Below are 21,949 nucleotides of genomic sequence, written 5' to 3' on the forward strand. Positions count from 1 at the left end.
CCGCTGCAAGTAGAGGAGAGACAAGCAGGCAGAGAGGGGAGCGGATTCCTCACCTGCTTGTGCTGGTGTACCGTGGAACTGTGTGGTAGCTAATGCACAGAGAATGAGATGGTGCCTAAATGTGGAGGCGATAATACTGTGATGTTTTCTAAAATATATGAAAAAGACATGAATTGTGGCCTTTGTATCACCAGGCAGGGAGGGACAGCAGTGGTAGCTCTGTTTTTCATTTACATTAAATAAATAAAAATCATGCTGTAGTCGGAAAATGTCGCCCTGCTGATTGAGAGGAAGTCATCCACATCTAGTGTTGCAGATATGAAAACATTAAAACGCTCAATGAAATTTGAATAAAAGAAATACATATTTAAGAAACAAAAGTGTGTTTTTTGTAATAATGGATCCATTACTTACTCACAGCACAGAGCAGCTGGCAGGGTAACCATACGTAGCCTATTCCAGGTAGAAAGGTGCATTAATTCCTGAGGCACAGTGACCAAAAACATGTCTACGGTAACTTTAACTCTGGGTGTTTAAATGGCCTGTGAATTTCAATGAGTGAAGACGATAAGAAAGTTGTGTGTGTGTGTGTGTATTGCTTTAATGTATTTCTTGAGTGGTATGTCTGTTTTCATTATAAATAAATGCAGCGTCAGCTACAGCATTTCAAAAATAGTTATGTACAATCCAAAACAAATTTGTTCTATACAGCATTTCCACTAAGAGGTTAAAATTCTATAGACATTCACAGCAGTATGATGCAATGCAAATGCATCCCTAAAGTCTGAATATTCTGTGCGTATACCAGTTAACATGTCCAATTAGATGCGCAAAACCATTATTTGACAGGTGGTTATTGCAAGAACTTCCTCTGAGATGTTGATAAATCAATATTGATAGCTTTGGCAGCCTTGCTCAGGTTTTTTGGTTGATGTGATCACTGTGCGCATTGACGCTGAGCCAGCATAATAGTTTTAAGGTCCAGTGTGAACAGTCCACGTTCCTTGTGTTACTTCAAATCGTGACCATTGCATCGCATTCTACCAAAATGCATCACGGTTTTGCTGTAAACTCTGCCATTAGAGCCAACGAGCACGATCGCAAACCAGAATTACCATGAATATGTTTGGCTCTCCAGGACGGCATCCGACTCCTCCTCCTTCCCTCATGAAGGCACATTTAATCCACAGAGATGAAATGCTTCAGGTGGAGGAATGAAGACGTCTAATCTCTTTGTGATCCCGGCTGGTGGAGGCAAAGCCGCCCTGTGATTGGCTCAGGTGTACTCACACAGGTGACCGCAGCCTGCCGGGCAGTGCGGGCTGCTTTTGAGCCAGTTCATCATGTGCTCCAGATGTCCTCCGTGACTGCAGCCCTGACACCACACGAACAGGCCCTTCACCACATGGTGGCACACTGCGCACACGCTGGCACATTGGTGGCACCTGGTTGGACGATGACACAAACACACAGCTCACATCACACCAGGGATCGCTTAGGGTCGTTTTAGGTTTAGTAGAGAAGCTTTATTGATCCCATAGTGGGGGAAATTTACTGTCATGACAGCTCAGATCAGATAAAGTGCAAGAAAAAAACAACAGAGGCAACACAGAACACCAAAAAGACACCCGAAAAAAATAGTGCAATGAAGGAGATAAAAAATGACAATGCATTGATAGAAGCTATATAGAAATAGAAGAATAACATATAAAAAACTATAAAGAACATAGATATATAGTCTTAACCTATAAGAAAATAGATAAATACATATTTAAACCATGGGCAAGGTCTACTCCTTTTTGAAACTAATGCCAGTATAAAAATAAAACATGGGAGTTCATTTAAAATTCATATACAATATGAATATAATATAATATATAAGTATAATAATGTAATAAAATACAATGTCCTTAAAATTAAGCTACATGTCTATATATGTTTTAAATACAGGGATTTTTAGTGCCTTTTTAATTACCACAATCTGTTTAGGAATAACAATCAAATGCTTATCATTCCATATTCATTCTCAGATAATGCAGTGCAGTTCCATTTATATTCTATTCATTTACTCATTCATTCACTTTTGAAATACGAAAGAAATTCAAAATCCAACAGTTCCGTGTTCTGTGCTCCCACCTGTCACAAATCCAGCCCTTGTTGCTCATTGGCCTCTTGCAGTTGCTGCAATTGATGTGCAGCGTTGTGGACGTCTGGTTCAGGCAGGTGATGGCGCTGCATGTACTCAGCTTGATTACTTCGTTGGACACGTTCCATAGCTTAAATCGCTGCAGCAGGTCTATGTAGGACGTGTACCAGTGCTCCTGAAAAGGAAACACAAGAGGTTAGATGTACTCTATTAACCCTGCGTGTGTGCATATCCATCCATACACTTATATAAGTGAAAAGTCAGATCATCCGTAATTAGAACCAGAGCAACATAATCCCTTATTAAAAATTAGGACAATGTTCTATGTGTGTTTAAATATCAGCAGAAGTTATTTACATTTTTAAACGATATCAAATCCACTAAAGAGAAATCACAGTGTGTTCCTAACCTGGGTGAGGTCGTCTATCTCTTTACGAATCCGATCACCTAAAACGATAAGTACAGACACGGCCATCTGCACGTCGCCCTTCTCTGCGTAGTAGCTCAGCATCTCTCGCACTATGGGGCAAAAGAAGCTAGCGGGGAGATCTGGGCAGTAGAGCGGCTGGGAGATGGAAATGAGAGAAAAAGACTCGATGGGTGTGAGACAGGTGACTTCTGCCTCACTCCCGCTGACGTGTGGGGAGTCACTCTTGTCCTGCTGCAGGTGTTCTGGGGCAGATGGGTTGTCCATGATTTCGTGGCGTAGCTGGAAGGCCTCTTGGGGCAGCGTGTATTCCTGTTCCTCTGTTGCAAGAAAAAAAAAAAAAGAAACATTAGACAACATGAATAAATACCAGCCAGTAAGATAACGGCTCTTTATGTTCCTGAGCTGTAACTGACCCGTTTGGTTGTCATGCTCCATGGAGTAGAGGTCATCGTCGTCTAACTCAGCATCACCAAACATGTACTCAGCCTGGCCCTCGCTACCTTCCGTCTCCTCGTTCTCTGGAGGGAAAATGTATGAAAGCTTCTCACTCAGGCATTAAAATACACACAAAGAGGTGAGGATTATCTGGGTGATTTGCTCTACCTTCATTATTATTGCTGATGTATGAGTTCCCGGGCTCCAAATGAATGTTATCCTGTCGGCTCTCACCTTTACTGCGCTCTAGACGGCTCTCTGTGCCCAACCCGATTTCCTTCATACTGAAACTAAAAGCACACAAACATTAGAATCTGAATGTCCCTAATGACTGGCGTAATAAAGGACTTTAAAAAAACAACACCTACCTGTTCATTAAAGGCAAGGAGCCGAGTTTACTAAGGCTGTGGTTCAGGCCAGATGTGGTGAGATTTGCTGGGTCAGAGAACATTATTCTCAACATGGTCCATGTGGTGGAAACCTGTGTTTGAAATGAAAACCAAACATTTCAGCCATCATAATGACAGTCCTTGGAATACATGCTGTAATGCAAAAACACGTATTGACAAATAACTAAATAATTACACAGTGAAAAGGAATTAAAAACAACCGACAAAGTCAAGAGCTAAAGACATCTACACTTTTGAGTTGCCTGGAGATTGGTTAAAAAAAAAAAAACAGTGAATAAAGAGTTTTGTAGAATTTCCTTTTCAAAGACATGTAGCATTAGATGAAGAGTGGACACTAGAGACAAGTTGTCTCGACTAACAAATCATGTTTCTCTTTATTGGCAAATCAATGGAAGTGTGCCTGGCTTACTGCACTATTAATATTGTGAAGTTTGGTTGAGGCAGAAATTTCCTGACGTAACTGTTAAGTGGTTGGGCTTCTCTTTTCTGAATGAATGGAACTCCATATGACAAGATTATGAACAATTTCATTCTGCCAACTTTGTGGAAACACCTTGAAAGAACTTGGCTGTTGTGTGTGTACAAAGTCCAGACAGAATAGGAATGAAGAATGTTTTGGCATTTATTTCCAAAACCATCTTTAGGATTAGTCAAAAAACTTCTTTCCTGTCTCTCTTTTCTTCTTCTTTTGCCGGTTTTAAGTTGTGTGAAAAACTAAAGCCTTGTCTGATTACATGTGATTATAAGAATGACCATGAAAACAGCAGAAAGCACTAGGGTTGGGAACCTCTGGGTACCTCACAATACGATACAATACGTGATACAAAGCTCACGATAACGATTATCTCACGATATGACGATACTGCGATTATATATATTGGTCAGAAATCAATCTATGATAATCTATGACATAACAAGAAAAAAGATTAAGTGAAAAAATACAATTTTTATTTTATATATCTGAAAGACAATAAATTGAAAAAGTGTACTATGAACAGTGACACTATTTTAGTGCAACATTTCTGTAAATAAGTGTCAACATACCAATGTAAATGAATAAGTACCTCCAATAGTGCTTTCTGTAAACAAAAAATAGGGTCTTTCTTACCAGTGACACCATTATAGTGCAGTACTCCAATAAACAATATATTGGTTCATTCAACAAACAGTGACAAAATTTCTGTGAAGACGTACCTGCACATTTTAGTGAAAAAGCAGAAAAGGTTTTGAGGAAAAAAAAAAAAAAAGAAAAAAAAATCAATACTTAGCGGGAGCATATCGATAATCGATCGTGGGAAAATATCGCGATATATCGCCGTATCGAGATATTGTCACACTCCTAGAAAGCAGAACGGTGTTACACTAACCTGAGGTCTCCTGAGCTCCCGTGCCACCTTGGCGTTGTGATCACACAGTTCAGCAAATGGTTTCCCACTAAGGAGGTAGAGTTGTGCCGTCTTGACAAACGAGTCCATGCGATTACAGTCCAAGTTGGTCTCGAACACGCTGAGAGCACTGGACACATGAGCGAACTGTTCTGTCGGGTCGGATTTCTTGAAGAAAAAGATGGGGTAACGTCGGTCACCACCGGGGAAAGGTTTTCTGTTGGTGTCGCTGCTGATCAGGCTCTCCTTGGCTGCAAAGGCCAAGTCCCCCTGCAGACCAAAGCACAGACCCTCAGGGTTGGCCTTGTCCACGGGACGGGTAGCGTCCTTAAACATATGCTGGTAGAGGGTGCTGTCTTTGGAGCCGGAGAGCAGACAATAAGGGTCGTGCTGGTTTCGCCAAACAATCCCAGTGGTCACGTCTTTGTGTTCTTCGAAGGTGGCAAACGGAATGAAAGGTCTGCGAACGTCCCACACATAGATGTTATGGTCCACCATCATGGAACAGGTGGCCAAATGAAATTTTTTCTCAGGCCGCCATTTCACTCTGGCAACCGAAGCAATTGTCTGAACGCAGTAGATCTCTTTGGCTCTGTTGGTGGTCATGTCCCAAACCTTCACCATCTTGTCCCTCCCTCCTGTGGCCAGCCAACCTCTAAAAAGAAATAAAGTAGCAACTTAAAGCCAAACTAAACAGTAGTCTCATTTCAAATCAGTTTAAGTCACACGTATCAAACTCCAGGCCCGGGGGCTAAATCAGGCCCTTTAGAGCATCCAATCCGGCCCTCAGCAGAAAGCAAAAAAAGTCAGAGAAACCATGAATCATTGTGTAAATTATCAACTAATTCAGTTGTAGATATCTCCAAAATAACACACATATTCAATGAAACTCCACAATATTAGCAGGGCTCACAATTTTTATCCATGCTTATATCACATGATGGAAGTCATTTTGAATCTCAAATTGTTAAAAGAACTTTCAATTAGTTTATCGGAAATCCTGCAATTTTCTTCAAATTATTCCACAAAATTGCCCCAAATTGCATAAAAATTGCCTGCAAAATCTGTCACTTATGCTTTGATATTATCAGTGCCGTACATGATTTATAATTCATCTATACGTGGAAGTGCAAACTAGAGCACAATAATGATTAAATTACAAACTTTCCCGCCTAAATTCTGTGCCCACTTCAGATCAAACTGCTCCGTATTTGGCCCCTGAATTAAAATGAGTTTGACCCCCCTGGTTTAAGTGATGAACTGGTCTTTTTACCTGTCATCGGGGTGCCAGTCGCAGCAGAACACGGGGCCGGTGTGTGCAGTAAACATTCTCTCATAGCGGTCCGGTCGTCTGATGTCCCACAGCTGGACGTTACCGTTTTCAAACGAGGCAGCAAATGTAAAATCCTTCATGCTGAACTGAACGTCTCTCACACTCTCCGACTGACCTGTGAGAACAAGACAAGTTCATTTTAAAGATTATAGACGGAATTGTCACGAATGAGGTTTCTGACAATGACAACACCTGAGAATGTGCTCACAGACTCCTTCTTGCGCAGGTCGAAGCACTTCATGAATCCATCCTGTGAGCCGCTCAGCAGCATGTACGTCTCAGTGGGATGGAAGCACACCTTGTTGACGGTGCGTTTGTGCTCCGTGAATAGCTGGTCCTGCTTGTTGCGAGACGGTTTTCCCAGATTCCACGTGACCACGGCCCCGTTGGTGGCAGCTGTGGCCAGCAGGTTCTCATCCCCCTGGTGCCACATGACGTCAGCGCAGCTGAAGTTTAGGGAAGGTTTGCGTCCGACGCGTAGATTCAGCTTCTCCACAAACTGCTCTTCCTCAAGTGTATATATCTTGAAGATGTTACGCCCCGCTACGACCACCTGCGTGGCATCTCGGCAAACGCTGATGGCATTTGCAGGAGCATCCAAGTGGCAGAACATAGTTCGACCACTGACAGCATTGCTGCTGAGGCCTGTGGTGACCCGTGACATTTTGTCCATGTTCCTAGTGTAAATAAAAAGATACATGAAATATACACAAGGCAAAAAAAAATACTAAAATACATATGCTGATTTGTAAACTTTCAACAGCTTACGAGATTATTAAATGATTTATTTTTTCACATCCATACTTTTGAAAAAAATGTGACATGATGAATCGGTTCAACAACCTTCCTAACGTTTGTGACCTGAATGGCATGAATAAAAATCAAAAGAACCTGAGGCATTTTTACTATTAGACTTTAACTATCTAAAAACAGTGTAATTTTTATTTATTTATTATTATTTTTTTAATGCAGCGCCACAAAAAGGCAGTTCACCATTTCTCCAGCAGGTGGCACTAAAAAAAACCCACCGTTGCCCCTGTATAAAAAAGCTATCAAGATGTAACAGTGGCAGTAAATAAATGGTTTTACGCATTGTTTTGAAATGTGAATTTTGGAGTACATACTGTTGTCGTCAGTGTCTGCGGCTGAACTAATTGGTCTTCATGTGCTCCTATGCTTCCTCACTGGCCGGTGACAGACCTCGATGGCAGCTACAGACAGTAGGCCCCTTCCCTACACAAGTGTATACACAACAACAACACGACAAACAAGGAAGACCTGCTATTCTCGTTTTTACAGCGCCAAAAGGGAACCAACACATTGATTGATCTAAACAAGGGAAAGAGTATGATGACAATGTCTACATTTTTATTATACACTTTAAATCTGTCAGTGTTTTTAAATCATTAAGGACAGTAAAAAAAAAAATTGTTATATTTGGTGGAATTGATGTTGATTCTTTCGTTTGGTTCGGAGTAATTTGAAATTCAATGTTTATTAATCCAGCCTCATTTCAAAAACACATATTAGGTTAACGCACCATGGTGAATATAGGTGAATCTTTGACCTAAATTGCCTCCAAAGAACTACACAGTGACTGTCTCTCAGGTGTAAACAAATACAGAGTAAGATTTGCAGCAAAATGCGTGTATAATGTATTTAAATAAGTGATCATCTGCTTATATTACTATTATTATTATTATGCATTAATATATTCATGCTTGAAAAACTGCTTCGGTTGTGTGTGAACTAAACAATAAAAACTATTTGACGGGTAAAACCGCAAAATAATCTATTGATTCCGTTTCTCCATTTGTCCTCTAACGATCTGGGGCGCCGGCCTTGTGGCGACCCACAGTTCTCTCGCTCATGTCCTTCCACGTTATATGCGATTGTCTTTTCATGTTTCTTGGACGGAATGTTACTGAAATGCAAATATACCCTTTGTGGGATGAATAAAGGATATCTCATCTCATCTCAAAGACAATACATATTTTTAAGAAAGTGTCTATTTATACGTTTACCGAAGTACACGTACGTAGCGTCTTATGGTTAGGTTATAACCCTATATCGCAACAATTTTTAGGGTTAGGGCTAGGTTTAGTTTTAGTCACGTGACCTTAACTGGCCAATGAGGGGAACTGCGTACAGATAGAATGTCGGTATATTGATACGGCAACCGTACGGATAGCTACTGCCTTTTTTTAATTGTGACCTACAGGGACCACAATGTGAGAATGCACCCAATCAACAACAGTTATATGACTTTTGACTTGATACCTCTTCGTAGGGAAATCTTTTCTGCCGCGGGTCAACAACTGGTCCTCATCTTGAGTGATTCACTGGATCCATAATCCTTCAGATGTTGAGCAAATCAGGGCTGATCCATGGAGGAACTGCTTTGCAACTTGAAGGAATAGAGGGATGAGCAGCAAGCACCTTGATACTCCAACTACTAAACAAGCCTGTTGAAGTAAAAATAATTAAATTAACAAAAAATACAAATGAGGTTGGTGCTCATTAGGCAGATACAATGCAAAATAAAGTAAAGGGAATATCTGCATTACTGCAAGGCACACATGCAGCAACAAATGTGTTGTTAAAGCAGGTGTACAGCATGTGTGGTTTTCTAATTTAGCCCACTTTTAACACGACTGGTTTTCCAGTTAATCCGATCACCAGTTTAACTGTGGACTATCCCTGGTGCAGTCAGTATTTGCTGATCTATCGTTTGTTATCCTCTTTAATTGTTAGCTGTGTAGCAAGTCACCTGACACTGAAACTGAAAACAGACATTTGGATAGCTCTCCTCTATGTGAAACGTCCATCAAACCGTGACAAGTGATCAACAAAATAAACCACGCTTGCATGAACATCTAAACATGATTTAATTTAACAAGTTTAAGCGATCTGGACCGAAATGGTCAGCAGTTAAAACGGGTCCCAGCTACATCAAAACACTGGAAAGAGGTGCCATTGACAAACAGCTAACTACACACCAGCAAAGCCGTGTTTTTTCTTCGTCAGAACATGCTGCACACTTCCATGTTTTTAAAAACACAATCTATAGATGACATACGAGTAGCTAGAATTGAATAACAGTGTTTCCTATATGCTTAAAACAAAGTATTTTCACGGACAGACCTGTAGTGAAGCTGATGCTAACTGACTGCAGCACAGGAAGCAGTAGATTCGTCACTCTCGCGAGATTTCAATTTAGCCGCGGAAGCGACCGTCCCGAGTTCACTAAAGTCTGGCTTTGGAGGTCTTGTGTTACTTTTTTTTCTTCTCAAATTACACTTACACATTTGATCAAACCGCGTGTTTTTATTTTTTATTTATTTATTTATTTAATTTTTATGGCGCAATGTGTGCCTGCTAATGCTGCCGTGTGTGTTTGCAGGGATTTTGACAGCTTTGTGCATCATGAGTGAACTGTTTACATGTGGGGACCCAGTGAAATGGAGGAGATGGCTGGACCTATACTGGGATGTTGTGGAGGCCAAAGAAAAAGGAAAGAAAGCTGGAAAACTGCTGAATCTTGACAAATGGTAATAATCACATCTGACATCACAGCCTTTCCTTACAGCAACATGATCACGATAGGACAAAATCATAGATTGCATTAGTGTCGGGCAATATATCGGCTATATCGATATATATATATATATATATAAGTATATATAGCTTTTTTATTTTATATAACACTGCTTTCACTACTTCTCAGAACAGCATGAAAAGCACAGTTAAATGATTTCTGAGTGCGTTCTAACCCAGACCTTCTCCTAAACAAGGAGGTGTGTCCCGATCCGATATAGATATCTGATATCGGGCCAGCATTCGCCTGAAAACAAATATAAAATATTGGATTAAAATTTCCGGATTCTCTGATTTTTTTATTTGTTTTTTTTTTCCCAATTCATTTTTTATTTTTTATTTATTTTAATAAATTGTAGAATACTGTATATATTATGTTGAAAGTTAAAATGTATGTAACCAATTGGTTAATAATCAATGTGCCAGTTTTTCTCATACCTACTGTTGCTGACTATTGTTCTCTGTTTGAGTGACATCACTTAATCAAGCCTTTTCTAACATTTCCACACTACTAAATAAGAAATTATTATTTTGTTATTAAAGAAAGGAAAAAAAAATTTGTATGATTCATGCTGATATCGGATCAATATCGGTATCTGCCAATACGCAAGGCTGCAATATCACTATCGTATCGGAAATGAAAAAGTTGTATAGGGACATCCCTATAAACAAGCCAGAAGCCACATTACAGAACTCACTCACACGTGCTGTCCCTTAGAGGAGAAGAGGCCAAAAGTGACACATATTGTCCAGTTGTTTGTTAATAAATGTGCCTTTGTAACATTTTGCATCTGCCAATTTATTCAAGAATGTTTTTTTCTGGTGATTTTATTTAAATAAAAAAAACATCTAGATTTATATCGTTTATCGCCATTTTGAGAAAAAACATTAAGCTATGAGCTTCGGTTCAAATCGCCCAGCCCTAGATTGCATCTCCTCATCTTCCTAATAGATGTATGATATAATACAATCGGTCATTTTATCATTCATTTGCATTATCTTAGAGCAGTGGTCTCTAACCTCTATAATTTCTGACAACATTTTATTCGATAGTTTTATATTTGAGAAAGTGAAAGTATAGAATACAGTTGTTTGAGATTGTGTGGTGTTTTTAATTTGAAAAATAATAATAATAATTTAAGCTCTTTGAGCTTTCTGCCTCTTCCTGCACTGTATATATATTTCTGTGATATATATTATGTATTTTTTTTTTTAATTGTACAAAAATAGATACATACATATAAAAAAAAAAAAATTAAATACAGTTTTTTTTTTTTTTTTTTTAAATGAAGAAATATAGTCTTTTTATTACTAGACATTTTAGGTGGCATCATTTTATTTCCCTATACGACCCTTGTCCCCTATTTGCACGGGATTAGTTTTACCGAGCTACCACATGCGATTTGCAATAATTGCGGAGAATGTCTGTGATGTTAATCTCATGCGAATCGGCCATGTCAGTAATTTGTAAAGTAAAAATTCCCCTGCAAATGACCTACTACTGTATATTTTTGCTGAACTATGCGATCCTGCGATAATACTAATCCAATGCGAATTGGACAGAAATGGACGGGATCTGATGCATGATTACGCGTTGTTTTGTTTCACGCATGTTTATTTATTTTTTATTCATTTTAAGGTTTCTTCTCGCGTCCAGTGCCTACTTTTCTTCTTAGCGCCCACCATGTTGAAAACAATGTGAGGGGGGTCATTTATTTATTACATAGGGTCCCCAGATAATACTTATCCTGTGCAAATGGGCCGGTTGCTGCAATTTAAAGAAAAGTGTTAAAAACAATAGAAAAAAAATACTCAACTGAGCTTTTTTAGGAATGATTTGAACAATATTTATATTTTTCTGAAAGTCAAGGTTACTAAATTATTTATAGGCTGTTATTTCTGTGTTACCTGATCTCCATCTATGCCCAGGTACCAAGAGGAGTTGCCCACTCTAATTTCAAGCCGAGCTGATAAACACATTAATCAGTCTGAACTGGTGAAGTTGATGGAGTGGAAGCTAACTGTAAGTATACTGATAAACACCTAAATGTTATTTGTATATTTTATTGCCCTGCAGCTGCATTCAGTCTATAAGCTGTGACCTTTAGTGGTCCTTTGGGGAATCTTTCTTACAGAGGGGGAAGTTTAGGCCCAGACTGCAGCAGCTGGTGGCGTCCAACAGCGATGACTCGGTGCAGAAATGCTCCAGACAGGCCTTCAGCGTTCTGCCTGATGTGCAGGCTGCCATCACAGAGCTCAGTTTGCTGAAAGGTGTGGGCCCAGCCACTGCTTCTGGTTAGTACTTCTGCTTTTGTTAAGACGCCTCCATCAAAACTAATCCGATCGAACCACATCTGATCATTTGTGACGAGGAGGAACTGGTATTGTTTGCTCTTTATGGACGCATTTAGCTGACTGTGGGGTTTGTTCCAGCTGTGTTAGCAGCAGGAGCTCCTGAACAAACTGCTTTCATGTCCGATGAAGCCATGGAGGGTGTACCAGGACTGAAACCCATTCAGTACACAGCCAAGCACTACGCCTTGTACCTCAAACACATGATGGAACGCACCGAAAATCTAAACAAAGGTGGGGGAACCACATTGACATAGGGCTGCACAAGTAATCGAATTTTTATCGTGATCACGATGATTTTTGATTGATCGGCAATATTTATGTTGGAAATAAGGACTTGGTCAGCAGCAGCTTTGAGTAATTTGTGGGACTGATGGGAGCTGTAATTGTTTCCAATGAGTTGTATTTCATGATAGCACTTTGTAATAGTGTATTTATTCAGTTAAGCCTTGGTACATTTTAAATTATTGGGTTAATTTCTCATTTTTTGTAGTATAATTTTGATTTAAAGCTTAATTTTGCATTGTAAACTGTTCATATATATATATACATATATATATATATATATATATACAGTATATATATACAGTATATGATTACTATTGCAACAACACATCATCAGTAGGGTAAAACCAACCTGTCTTACGATGGTCTAACCCAGCTCACGTTCCTACATATTAATATATACTGTATATAATTTTTTTTATTTTGTTTAAGTAGTGCAAAGGAAATACAGATTTTTTTTTTCCTGACATGATGACTAATTGTGATTATAATCGTGATTACGATATTGTTAAAAAAAAAAAATCGTGATCATCATTTTGGCCATAATCGTGCAGCCCTACATTGTATTTAAAAAAAAGTTCAGTAAAAGTGTCAATACAACCCACTACACATACTGTATCTAACACCTTGTGTGTTTCCTTTTGGTGACAGTGGATCCACAGAAGGGCTGGACGCCCCACAAGCTGGAGATGTGTTTGTGGGCGATGACCATAAACTCCAAGCAGAAGCTAGAACTTCTAAAGGATGTTGAACAGGAGAAAACCTTCAATGATGAAACAGAGAAACCAGCAAAGAGACTTAGAACACGTTGAAAAAAGTTTTGCACCAAAATAATAAAACCATTGTTAAAAATCTAATGTGAATGTGGTTTTTGAAACTTCAAAATAAGAGTCTTAATAATGCAATAAAATACTAATAATTTAAAGAAGTGATATTTTGGGTGTTTTTATTTGTTTGCATCTCAATTATCTGGTTATTTTTAAGGATAGTTGTATGAAATTTTGCCATTATTGTTTTTTAATTTCTATTTGCTTAATTCTGAAGTCCTGTGTATTGGAAGTGTATAGAAAAGGAGATATGCGTCATACTCTTAGTAACCTCGTGAGTCGCGACCAAATTTGTCCCATTGACTCCCATTGTAACCACATATTTTTTCATATACTGTAATCATGACATATCATAATGCTTTTTCAATTAATACCTAATAGATCAAACCCTCTGCCTTCAAAATAAAGGTAATGTATGTTTTTAGGTGTAATGACCCCCTACCAACCAGAGACCATTGTATAAAGTTTTAGGGAAATTTCAGTGAAGGTCTGGATTTCTAATCTTGCAAAATATACAAGGAATGCAAGTGTAATTTTCTTTACACTTGCCAAAAAAAATACTAATGCATTAAATTAAATTCTGCTATCAGTTAATGACATGGTCAAGGCAGTAATATTTTCATTAAAAATTCACTTTTTGGAAATACTGCAGGTTTTCATGATAAAAAAGTCCGTACAAACATAGAAAGCATTAGAAAATTGTCATACATTTTATATCTATGGACAGGTCTGAAGTAGTTGAAAAGATCTGATGTGGTTGAAGTAAAAAAAGAAAATTCATGGAGTACATTTTTATTGCACTTTTATGAGAGCTACTGTTTGTGTACCCAAGGTGTACACGTGTATGTAAGTGTAAAGTGTGCACAAGTGTAAAGAGTGCACAAGGGTTAAATTGGTCGATCTGTAATAATGTCTATTTGAGCTCAAACACACCAAAGAAGCCATGAATTGCACTGCAGTATTGTTCTTTATTTATATTGTTTCTAAATTAAAGCAAAGTACAATGACCAGTACAAAATAAAACAAAATATATTCATATATACATTATAAAATGGTTTTTGTTTAGAACATTTAAAAAGTATACAATAGATTGCGAAATAATTCACGAGGACTTTGTCTGTAAATTTAGTTTCCTCTTCACCAGAGAAAAAAATAGCTTCATCTTCTGCTTGTCATTTTGTAAACGCTGTTAGTACAATGAGAGTGAATCTCGGTCGATTGGCACCATTTTATCAGTACGAGTTGAGCAGCTAGTGAGTATCTGACGCAGCAGCAGCACAGTTATGTGACTTTGTTTTCGGCTTAGGCCTGTGGTTCTCAAACTGTGGGTTGGACTGAAGTTAGACATGGAAGCAAGTTTGCGATCAAAGGTCAGAACAAGTGAAGAGGAAGCGTACGTTGCTTTGTTTCGTTTTAGGCGAAAGGGAATCCGTGTTTAATTGAAAGATGACGTACCACACATTGAGAACCACTGGTCTAAACTGTCAGGAGGAATATCTATAAATGTTCTCGGTCATCTGTCATCTCAGTACCTCTGGGAAACATAGACTACATCCACATAGAAACATATTTTCAAAGCATGTGATGGTATTCTGAAAAAACCTTCATGAGGACAACAAAAAAAAAGACAAAAACTTTGTTACAAATACGATGTACACAGTATTGTAAGATGGCTACTGAAATGTAAGTACTAAATTACTGTGCATACATTTTGTTGCAAATAATAAAATGAAGTAAATGAAGGACGAGGAGGAACAAAATAACTCATGTGGACTGGTAATGAGGTTAAATACTGGGTGCTATTGGATGCAATTGTAGTACAATTCTAAGCAAGAAAGTATACTTTTTAATCCAACAAGAGAAGAAAAGTGCATCAAGCATTTTATCTATTTTTTTTTCCCTCTCGAATCAAATTTCCGAAAGTTCATTTTTTGAATGCAGTAACCATGGCCGAACCAATGAATGTGGACTTTTAGTGAGGACACCTGGACTCATTTTGAGCTTCAGTTTGAAGAGAACTTCAAACTAAAGGTTCAGAACGGACTAGTTGGAAATCCTGGACTGAGCCTTTTGTGTCAGGGTTATTTTAAAGTTCCGGAAAAAAAAAAACATTCTCACTGACGCACATAGGTGTGAACTTCAGGTGTGATATTTCAGTTTGTCACATAATAGATGTCTTTGACTTGTCCTTGGTTGGTAAAGGTTAACACGAAGAGTAAATATAAGTAAACAGAGCGTCTTGGTAAGTGGTTATTGATAGATTAATGGCTTGGCCCCACTTTTGAATGGACAACCACTCACACCTAAGTGTCACCACAATTATTATAAACCCTTGACTCTACCATCTAATCTGCCTGGAACATAAAGTCCAAACTCTGTTTTTATTTTACTACAAGGTGAGCTATGAAGTGAATGAAAACTAAGAACTTAGTGATGGTATGAAACTAAAAATATCACGTACACGTGTTACACAGAGGCATATATTTTAGAAAATAATTCCTAACTTTATTTTGAAATCTAAACGATAGCTCCTGTAATACTGTGCACTGGTGATCATCATCCAATGATTTCTTTTTTCCCTTTTGTTTGGTAAATGCATTTTCGGTCCAAGAAAACAGTCTGTTTAACCTGCATAGTCCTGCAGTGAGATGTTAATGCTGGGTAAAGGCAACCCTGGCCTGCATGTTGGCACATAGAGCAGCTACTGGATGCATTGCACAGCTGTTTGCAGTTCAGCTTCTGTGTCTCATGGTTGTGTAAAATAATGTCAAACAGCTTGTAGAAAAGTCGCCTCTCTGCCCTGGTTTTTATGTACAGAACAAGGCAATGGGCGTGGCAGCGCAATTAACTGGAATATCACAAAACAAATGCGTCATGGCATATGAGAATATGGCACAACGTGTAAAAACTAGGTTGTGAAAACTTTAGGTGTGAAGATATACAAAGAATAAGCCTTTTTTTTTTTTTTAGAATTAATTTACAAAAGTGGATCTAACCTTGTGCTACAGTTGAGCCCAATTAGTGAAAGTTGTGTATCTTCCAAAGTGATGGATCACCTGTTACTGATGGCTTGCTCGTGTTCAAGCTCACATCATCCCCGTCTCTTTACTGCTTAACGTAAACCTGTCACTCCACCACAGTAATTAAATTAAGATCATGCCTCCTGTCAGCTCCACTTAACAAAAGAAGATGTCCTGTTTACGTTCTGGCTTTGGACTCAGGCGCCTCTATTCACAGGGAGCCATGCATCATCCTGACATGAGAGGGCGTTGGTCTGATGTGTCGAGGAAGCGCACAAGCTGCAGATACAATGAATAGTGTAGGCGCTTTGGGATCACATTTTGTCTAACATAACGAAATATGTTACAACAATAAAACAAACCGGGTCAACATTTGATACATTTTGATGTAAATTTGGATTTTTTTTTTTTTTTTCTTTCTTTGTCCCGTCGCTCTGGTTTATTTCTTCAAACAACTTAATTTCCCATATATCATCTTTATCTTGCCACTCCATTCCACCATAAAGACACATTAGATTCTCTACATTAGGGGTGTCAAACTAATTTTAGTTCAGGGGCCAAATACTGACCAGTTTGATCACAAGTGGGCCCCAGATTTTAGGTGGGGAATAAAAGAACAATTTTAACAGCATTATGCCCTAGTTTTCAATATCAGTTCAATTCTTGATTTTGTTACTAATGTTTGTGTAATTTAGAGTACATTTGTGGAATTGTTTGCAAGATTTGTCGCAAAATTGAGAGTTCATGTGATCTAAACAAAGAAAAAGCCCCTAAAAATATTGTGGATTTAAATTAAATTGGTGAATTTGAGATATCTACTGGGTTTGGTAACTTTTCACTTTCTCCTGCTGGCCGAATTAGATGCTCTTAAGGGCCGGATTTGGCCCCCGGGCCTTGAGTTTGACACGTGCTCTACATCATGCCATGACCCTTCGAGACGTAGACTTATGCTCTGAAGGTGTGCAGTGATATCTGTTACTAAGATGTTAGCAGTTGTTGTAAGCTGGATCTAAAAAGCACACTCCACCTGTTTGATTCGACTAAAACCTTTTGAATTTGGAGGATTTACATTGGAAGGTGATCGTAACCACCGTTAGGCATTGTAATATTTAGGCATAAAGGACGAACCAAATGTTTGCTACCCCGACGGTCCCGTTTACCCATAGTGCCTCAGGTAATGCACTCACACCTGTCTTTTTGTATGATTTACAGTTATTTGGCCATCAAAAAACACACTTAAATCCTTACTATCAAAAATCAGCACTGAGGACAACAGGTATTTTTGGTGCGTGAAGAAATTAAGAATTGAACTAATCTGTTAGAAAGCCCTCCCATTGAGTAACATCCAATTTCCCTACATTCCCTCAAGACATTATTTGCAATGATGTGCAAGAAGTTACTCTTAAGTATATTAGTTTTTTGTACTAAAGGATACACATTTTTAATGACAAAATGGACAAATCCACAAAGTTAGGAGGTTTAGGAAAACTACATTACGCTTAAATGTAATTTTGTCTTTTTCTTCGCGCTTGTGTGCAGCCTGGTCCATTGTCACATAAACAGGCGCCACCATTGTTGATATCACCAACATTACCGATTTGCTCTTGCAAACATGTTCACAAAGGGAAGGACTCACTGAAAACTTTCACGTGCTTTTGCAGATGAGTCGTGTTTGGAGCAGGTTTAGGGTATAGTAGAGTAGACCAACGCTGCTGTTTAAGCATTTTTTTTTATGTGAACAATGGATCTGTATTCATAATTGTAATTCTGGAGTTGTTACTACTTAATTTTCAGGTTTCTGATTTCTAATAGTCACTAGTTTCCAGGAGTTACTGTGTTCTACATAAACAATGCTATTTAACAGCCCCTTTGCATTGCTTCATGGTTCCTATTCCTATGAATCTTAAGTTGAAGAGGCACATTACCTCCTCTTAGGCGAGCTCTTTGTCTTTATAATAAGCTAACAGGGTCTGTATGCATTATTCAAGGAATCCTGGCAATCCAAAGCAATAACAATTTCTCAGTGTACACAACATCCTCCACCGAGAATATATCACCATCACACAATGGCAGAGATTTTCTTATTAAATGTGTCTGAAGTGGTTAATAAGGCCTCTTTCAAGCCCATTCTCTTATTGAATGTGAACCCTCTGTCACAGCTGACAGTTTCATGTAGAAGCAAATGCTGAGAATGGCCAAATGTCAAGACGACTGGCTAAGGCAAGAATTGTTGCTCTACTCCAGGCAGACAGGACGTTCAAATCAAATATTGATTGAAAGGAAGAGAAATGAAACAAAGCATTGATTAAATGTAATTACGATCCTCTAAAAAGTTAGAATTGCAGCAGAGATAATATGCGAGAGGCGTTTTCCCCCTCCTCAACCATCTGTAATTTGTCCTCTGCTGTAAGACGTCTGCGGCGAGGCTTTGGCACTCTGCAGGGGAATATTTAGATATGTACGTTCTTGTGACAATAAGCTACTAGAAGCACAAACAAGTGGGCCTTTACACACTGGAAAAAAAAGGAGTTTAGCTACGGGGAAACACGTCACACAGTCCAGGGATTCACAGGTGTGTAAATGCAGTTTGAATGCTTTTCCTTTCACTGGCTAGTTATTCATTTGTTTCCAATCACGCGCATAAAAATACACAAAAACAACTGATGCTACCAGCTAGCAGGATTCAACGGGACGCACCTTACCCCACCTTGGCCCTCAAGAATCAGTTCTTGCTATGGCTTATTCTGTAAAGCACTGAAGATTTATAAAATTGAGTGAGGGTGACTTCTAAGTGTTTGCCTGACAAACTAAGGGGGGAGGGGGGGTTTGGCTCACTATTATCAGAGGATAAAAAAAAGCCATTCATGAGTTATCAGAAGACAACAATCATAGCAGTAAATTTTGCACCATTTGAAACTTTTTCCCTCCTCGGAGGTAAAATACAAATAAGTAATATATTCATGGTTATGAACATACAATATACACATCCACTATCAATAAAAAATAGGAACAACTTAATGACACACACTGTTTTCTTAGTAGGTACATTCCTTTACAAATGAACACAGTCCATAGGAACCAGAAACTGAGGTATCGACTGGGCCTGATAAGGAGACCCCAATGCCTTCTGGGACACAAAGGTCAAAGGTCAGGTGATGACTCATCCATCCATGCCCTCCCCAGTTTAGTCTATCAGAGTGAGGCAGACTCACGAGCTGTGTGTACATGTATGTGTGTGTGTGTGTGTGTGTGTGTGTGTCCTCCTCCAGTTTTGTCCATGCAGACTTTAACAATTTGGCAGCAGCTGCTCCATAAAACGTAACAAATCATGTGTGTGCGTGCATGTGTGTGCGTGCGTGTATGTGTATGACATGGCATATTTTACATGATGCACCAAGCAGGTTCTTGATGTTCTAAAAGCCATCACGAGGAGTCTTCTTCTTTCTCTTCCTGCGTTCATTTTCCGTCTTTGCCTCTTATTATTGTTGATCTTTATCCACAGTGTTGGTTGAATATGATAAATTAGAGGTACAATGCCTTTCCATTTTGAAGCTTTGAGGCTAAAATGCTGTAATCAACATGGAGCTACGTCTGTGAGAATAATTATCTTGAACTTTAAACAGCTGTTCTTCCCTTTATCCACAGCAGCTTCCACAGAAACGTCCTCTGTGACAACCTTGGTGGCACAAAACATGCAAGCAACCCCTGTAGCGTACACAGAGCTGTGCAATCGGTTATAATTTAAATGAGTCTGTGCTTGTGTCGTGTAATTGTTGCCTTAAGAAAAAACAAACCCTCTCTGTCTTACAGGTTGGTTTGTGGCACAGATTCCAGTTGTCGCTTCTCTTTAGATGCTTTTGAGCAGCACAGTGTCACTCGTTACTTTTATGATAATTCTTCTTTTCACCAGAGGCAGATATCATGATTGTTCTAACGTAAAGTCGTCACGTAACACAAAGCATCACTGAAACACCTCAGACGAAACAGCAAAACGCTCTCTGAAATGTTAATGCTGATGATGGGAATAAAATTCGACTAGAAAATGCTTTTCAAAGTGGATCTAAGGAACATCCACCTGTGTTTGATGCTACTGTAATCCCTCTTTAATAAAAGAGACGTATTTCTTTGAGTTGCAAAGTATCTGTAAAAAAGAATTCTTGGTGTAGTTGACGTGTTTTAATGTCCTTTCATTTCTAACGTGATATGAAATGGAAAGGTAACAATGGTCAAAGATGAACCTTTGTTTAGGGCACGGATTGAGTCAGAGTTGCGTGTGGTGGAGGCTTCCGGGGCCGAGGCCTTCATCAGGGAGGGGGCGGGATCTGTACCCCCAGGAGGTCGTAGGCAAAGATGTTCCAGAAGATGGCGAAGAGGAGGAAGGTGATGAAGGAGAAGATGATGACCCACCAGGAGCACTGTTTCTGCAGACTCTCCTCGTAGCTACGGAGGATCAGCAGCCCCATGCTGATGCCCACCACGGCCCCTGACAGGTGTGCCATGAAGCTGGGCTGGGGGCCCGAGGAGGGCAATGGTGGGGAAAAGCGGAGCCACACTGCACGGCCCACCTCTGAGCTCACTGTAGGAAAGGAGAAAAATAATATGGTTAATATTTGTAAAAATCTATCTAAATTGTTGCTCCCTTTGGAGCAACATGCCTGGAAACAAGGAAGAATCAACTAAACAAGTCCATTGATCATAAAAACAAAGTTTTCAAACACACTATACAACATTTGCTTAACATATTTTTACAAGTTTTCCATGGTTCTCTTAATTCTTTATCTACAATATAAAACCCATCCCATCAAACATTCACTATTTTTTGTTCTTTGAGAAAGAAAGGACAAAATTAGCTTTACAGTACAGGTTACATTTGTTACAGTCAGTAAAAGCTGCTGCTCGCTTTAGTGATTTAGTTTGCATGAACGTCTGCTTTTAATATCGATATACCAACAATTTGGAAAATTATCTCATGAAATTGGCTAAACCACTGTTGACTCTCAAAATATCAGATCAGTTAGATTCACACAAGTCCATCTAAAACATTTGTTTGTGAACTTGTGTTTGAGGACAGCAACTTGTCTGTTTTTGCACTTCAACGTGACACATTTTATTGCTGCCGTGAGCGCAGCGAATTGTTACATTGTTCTACAGTGAAGCATGCATAGGAGTGTAGCATCGACAGGTTTACACCTACGCCATTGGTTCTCTGAGGGGATTCATATTACACAATTGTTACACACTATTAATCTGTGAAACGTGAAAAATACAATACATTCTCACCAATCTAGGATTTTGGGCTAAAACTGTGAGGTAAGTACTGTACATTCTAAAGCATCTTGACTCGTAAAATCTCCTTCACACTTTTAACAAAGTAAATAACAAAAAAAAGAGTAGATACTACTAGTTTGCAGTCAGACTTTCTTCATTATATCCTCATAATGTAAACCTTGGAAAATGATCCAGTCAAGACAAAAAAAATAACACGTATCCTGCTGCTTTTCTTGCCCCAGTGCTAGTTTGTTATTGGCGCAGGTGGTGTTTGAATATGGATAATTAAAAAGTTATTTTAAGGATGCACAGTGTTGTCAGCCTGCAGCACAAATCCAAACTCATTTATTTGTTTCTAATAATCAGCCCTTACTGTTAACCACAATTTTCTTTCACTATCCATATTTGATGCACCAATGCATTAAAAATCTAGGACGATACCGACCAAACACCTCGATTTT

General features: G+C 38.8%; 3 protein-coding genes across 9 annotated transcripts in view; 1 reads left to right on the plus strand and 2 right to left on the minus strand.

The window, feature by feature from the left end:
• Window positions 1-27: 27 nt before the first annotated feature.
• Window positions 28-17,253, minus strand: wdr24 (WD repeat domain 24). 2 transcript variants are annotated; one of them, XM_028477109.1, is made up of 12 exons: window positions 17,243-17,253; window positions 9,857-9,861; window positions 7,264-7,946; window positions 6,332-6,816; window positions 6,080-6,254; window positions 4,789-5,461; window positions 3,380-3,492; window positions 3,180-3,301; window positions 2,990-3,094; window positions 2,556-2,893; window positions 2,137-2,321; window positions 28-1,445 (listed from the first exon to the last, which is right to left on the minus strand). In XM_028477109.1, exons 4-12 carry the CDS (start codon window positions 6,810-6,812, stop codon window positions 1,277-1,279), a joined length of 2,361 nt encoding a protein of 786 aa, XP_028332910.1. In that variant the 5' UTR covers window positions 6,813-6,816; window positions 7,264-7,946; window positions 9,857-9,861; window positions 17,243-17,253; the 3' UTR covers window positions 28-1,276. The 2 variants fall into 2 exon arrangements, with proteins under 2 accessions (XP_028332910.1, XP_028332908.1); XM_028477107.1 differs by lacking the exons at window positions 9,857-9,861; window positions 17,243-17,253 and adding exons at window positions 8,420-8,604; window positions 9,284-9,334 and having other exon boundaries at window positions 7,264-7,372.
• LOC114481989 (uncharacterized) lies at window positions 9,301-13,230 on the plus strand. Of its 3 annotated transcripts, XM_028477119.1 has the most exons (6): window positions 9,301-9,404; window positions 9,543-9,690; window positions 11,666-11,759; window positions 11,845-12,031; window positions 12,170-12,322; window positions 13,025-13,230. In XM_028477119.1, the coding sequence occupies exons 2-6, from the start codon at window positions 9,566-9,568 to the stop codon at window positions 13,183-13,185; spliced, it is 720 nt and encodes a 239-aa protein (XP_028332920.1). In that variant the 5' UTR covers window positions 9,301-9,404; window positions 9,543-9,565; the 3' UTR covers window positions 13,186-13,230. The 3 variants fall into 3 exon arrangements, with proteins under 3 accessions (XP_028332920.1, XP_028332918.1, XP_028332919.1); XM_028477117.1 differs by lacking the exon at window positions 9,301-9,404 and having other exon boundaries at window positions 9,411-9,690; XM_028477118.1 differs by lacking the exon at window positions 9,301-9,404 and having other exon boundaries at window positions 9,411-9,690; window positions 11,872-12,031.
• rhbdl1 (rhomboid, veinlet-like 1 (Drosophila)) overlaps window positions 14,315-21,949 on the minus strand; it is a 69,121-nt gene continuing 61,486 nt past the window's right edge. For all 4 annotated transcript variants that reach the window (XM_028477115.1, XM_028477116.1, XM_028477113.1 and 1 more), the window contains exon 8: window positions 14,315-20,796. In XM_028477115.1, coding sequence (XP_028332916.1) covers window positions 20,525-20,796 — 272 coding nt within the window. In that variant the 3' untranslated portion in view covers window positions 14,315-20,524. The remainder of the gene's footprint in view (window positions 20,797-21,949) is intronic.

This window comes from Gouania willdenowi, chromosome 19, assembly GCF_900634775.1.
Source record: "Gouania willdenowi chromosome 19, fGouWil2.1, whole genome shotgun sequence".
Classification (NCBI taxonomy): domain Eukaryota; kingdom Metazoa; phylum Chordata; class Actinopteri; order Blenniiformes; family Gobiesocidae; genus Gouania; species Gouania willdenowi.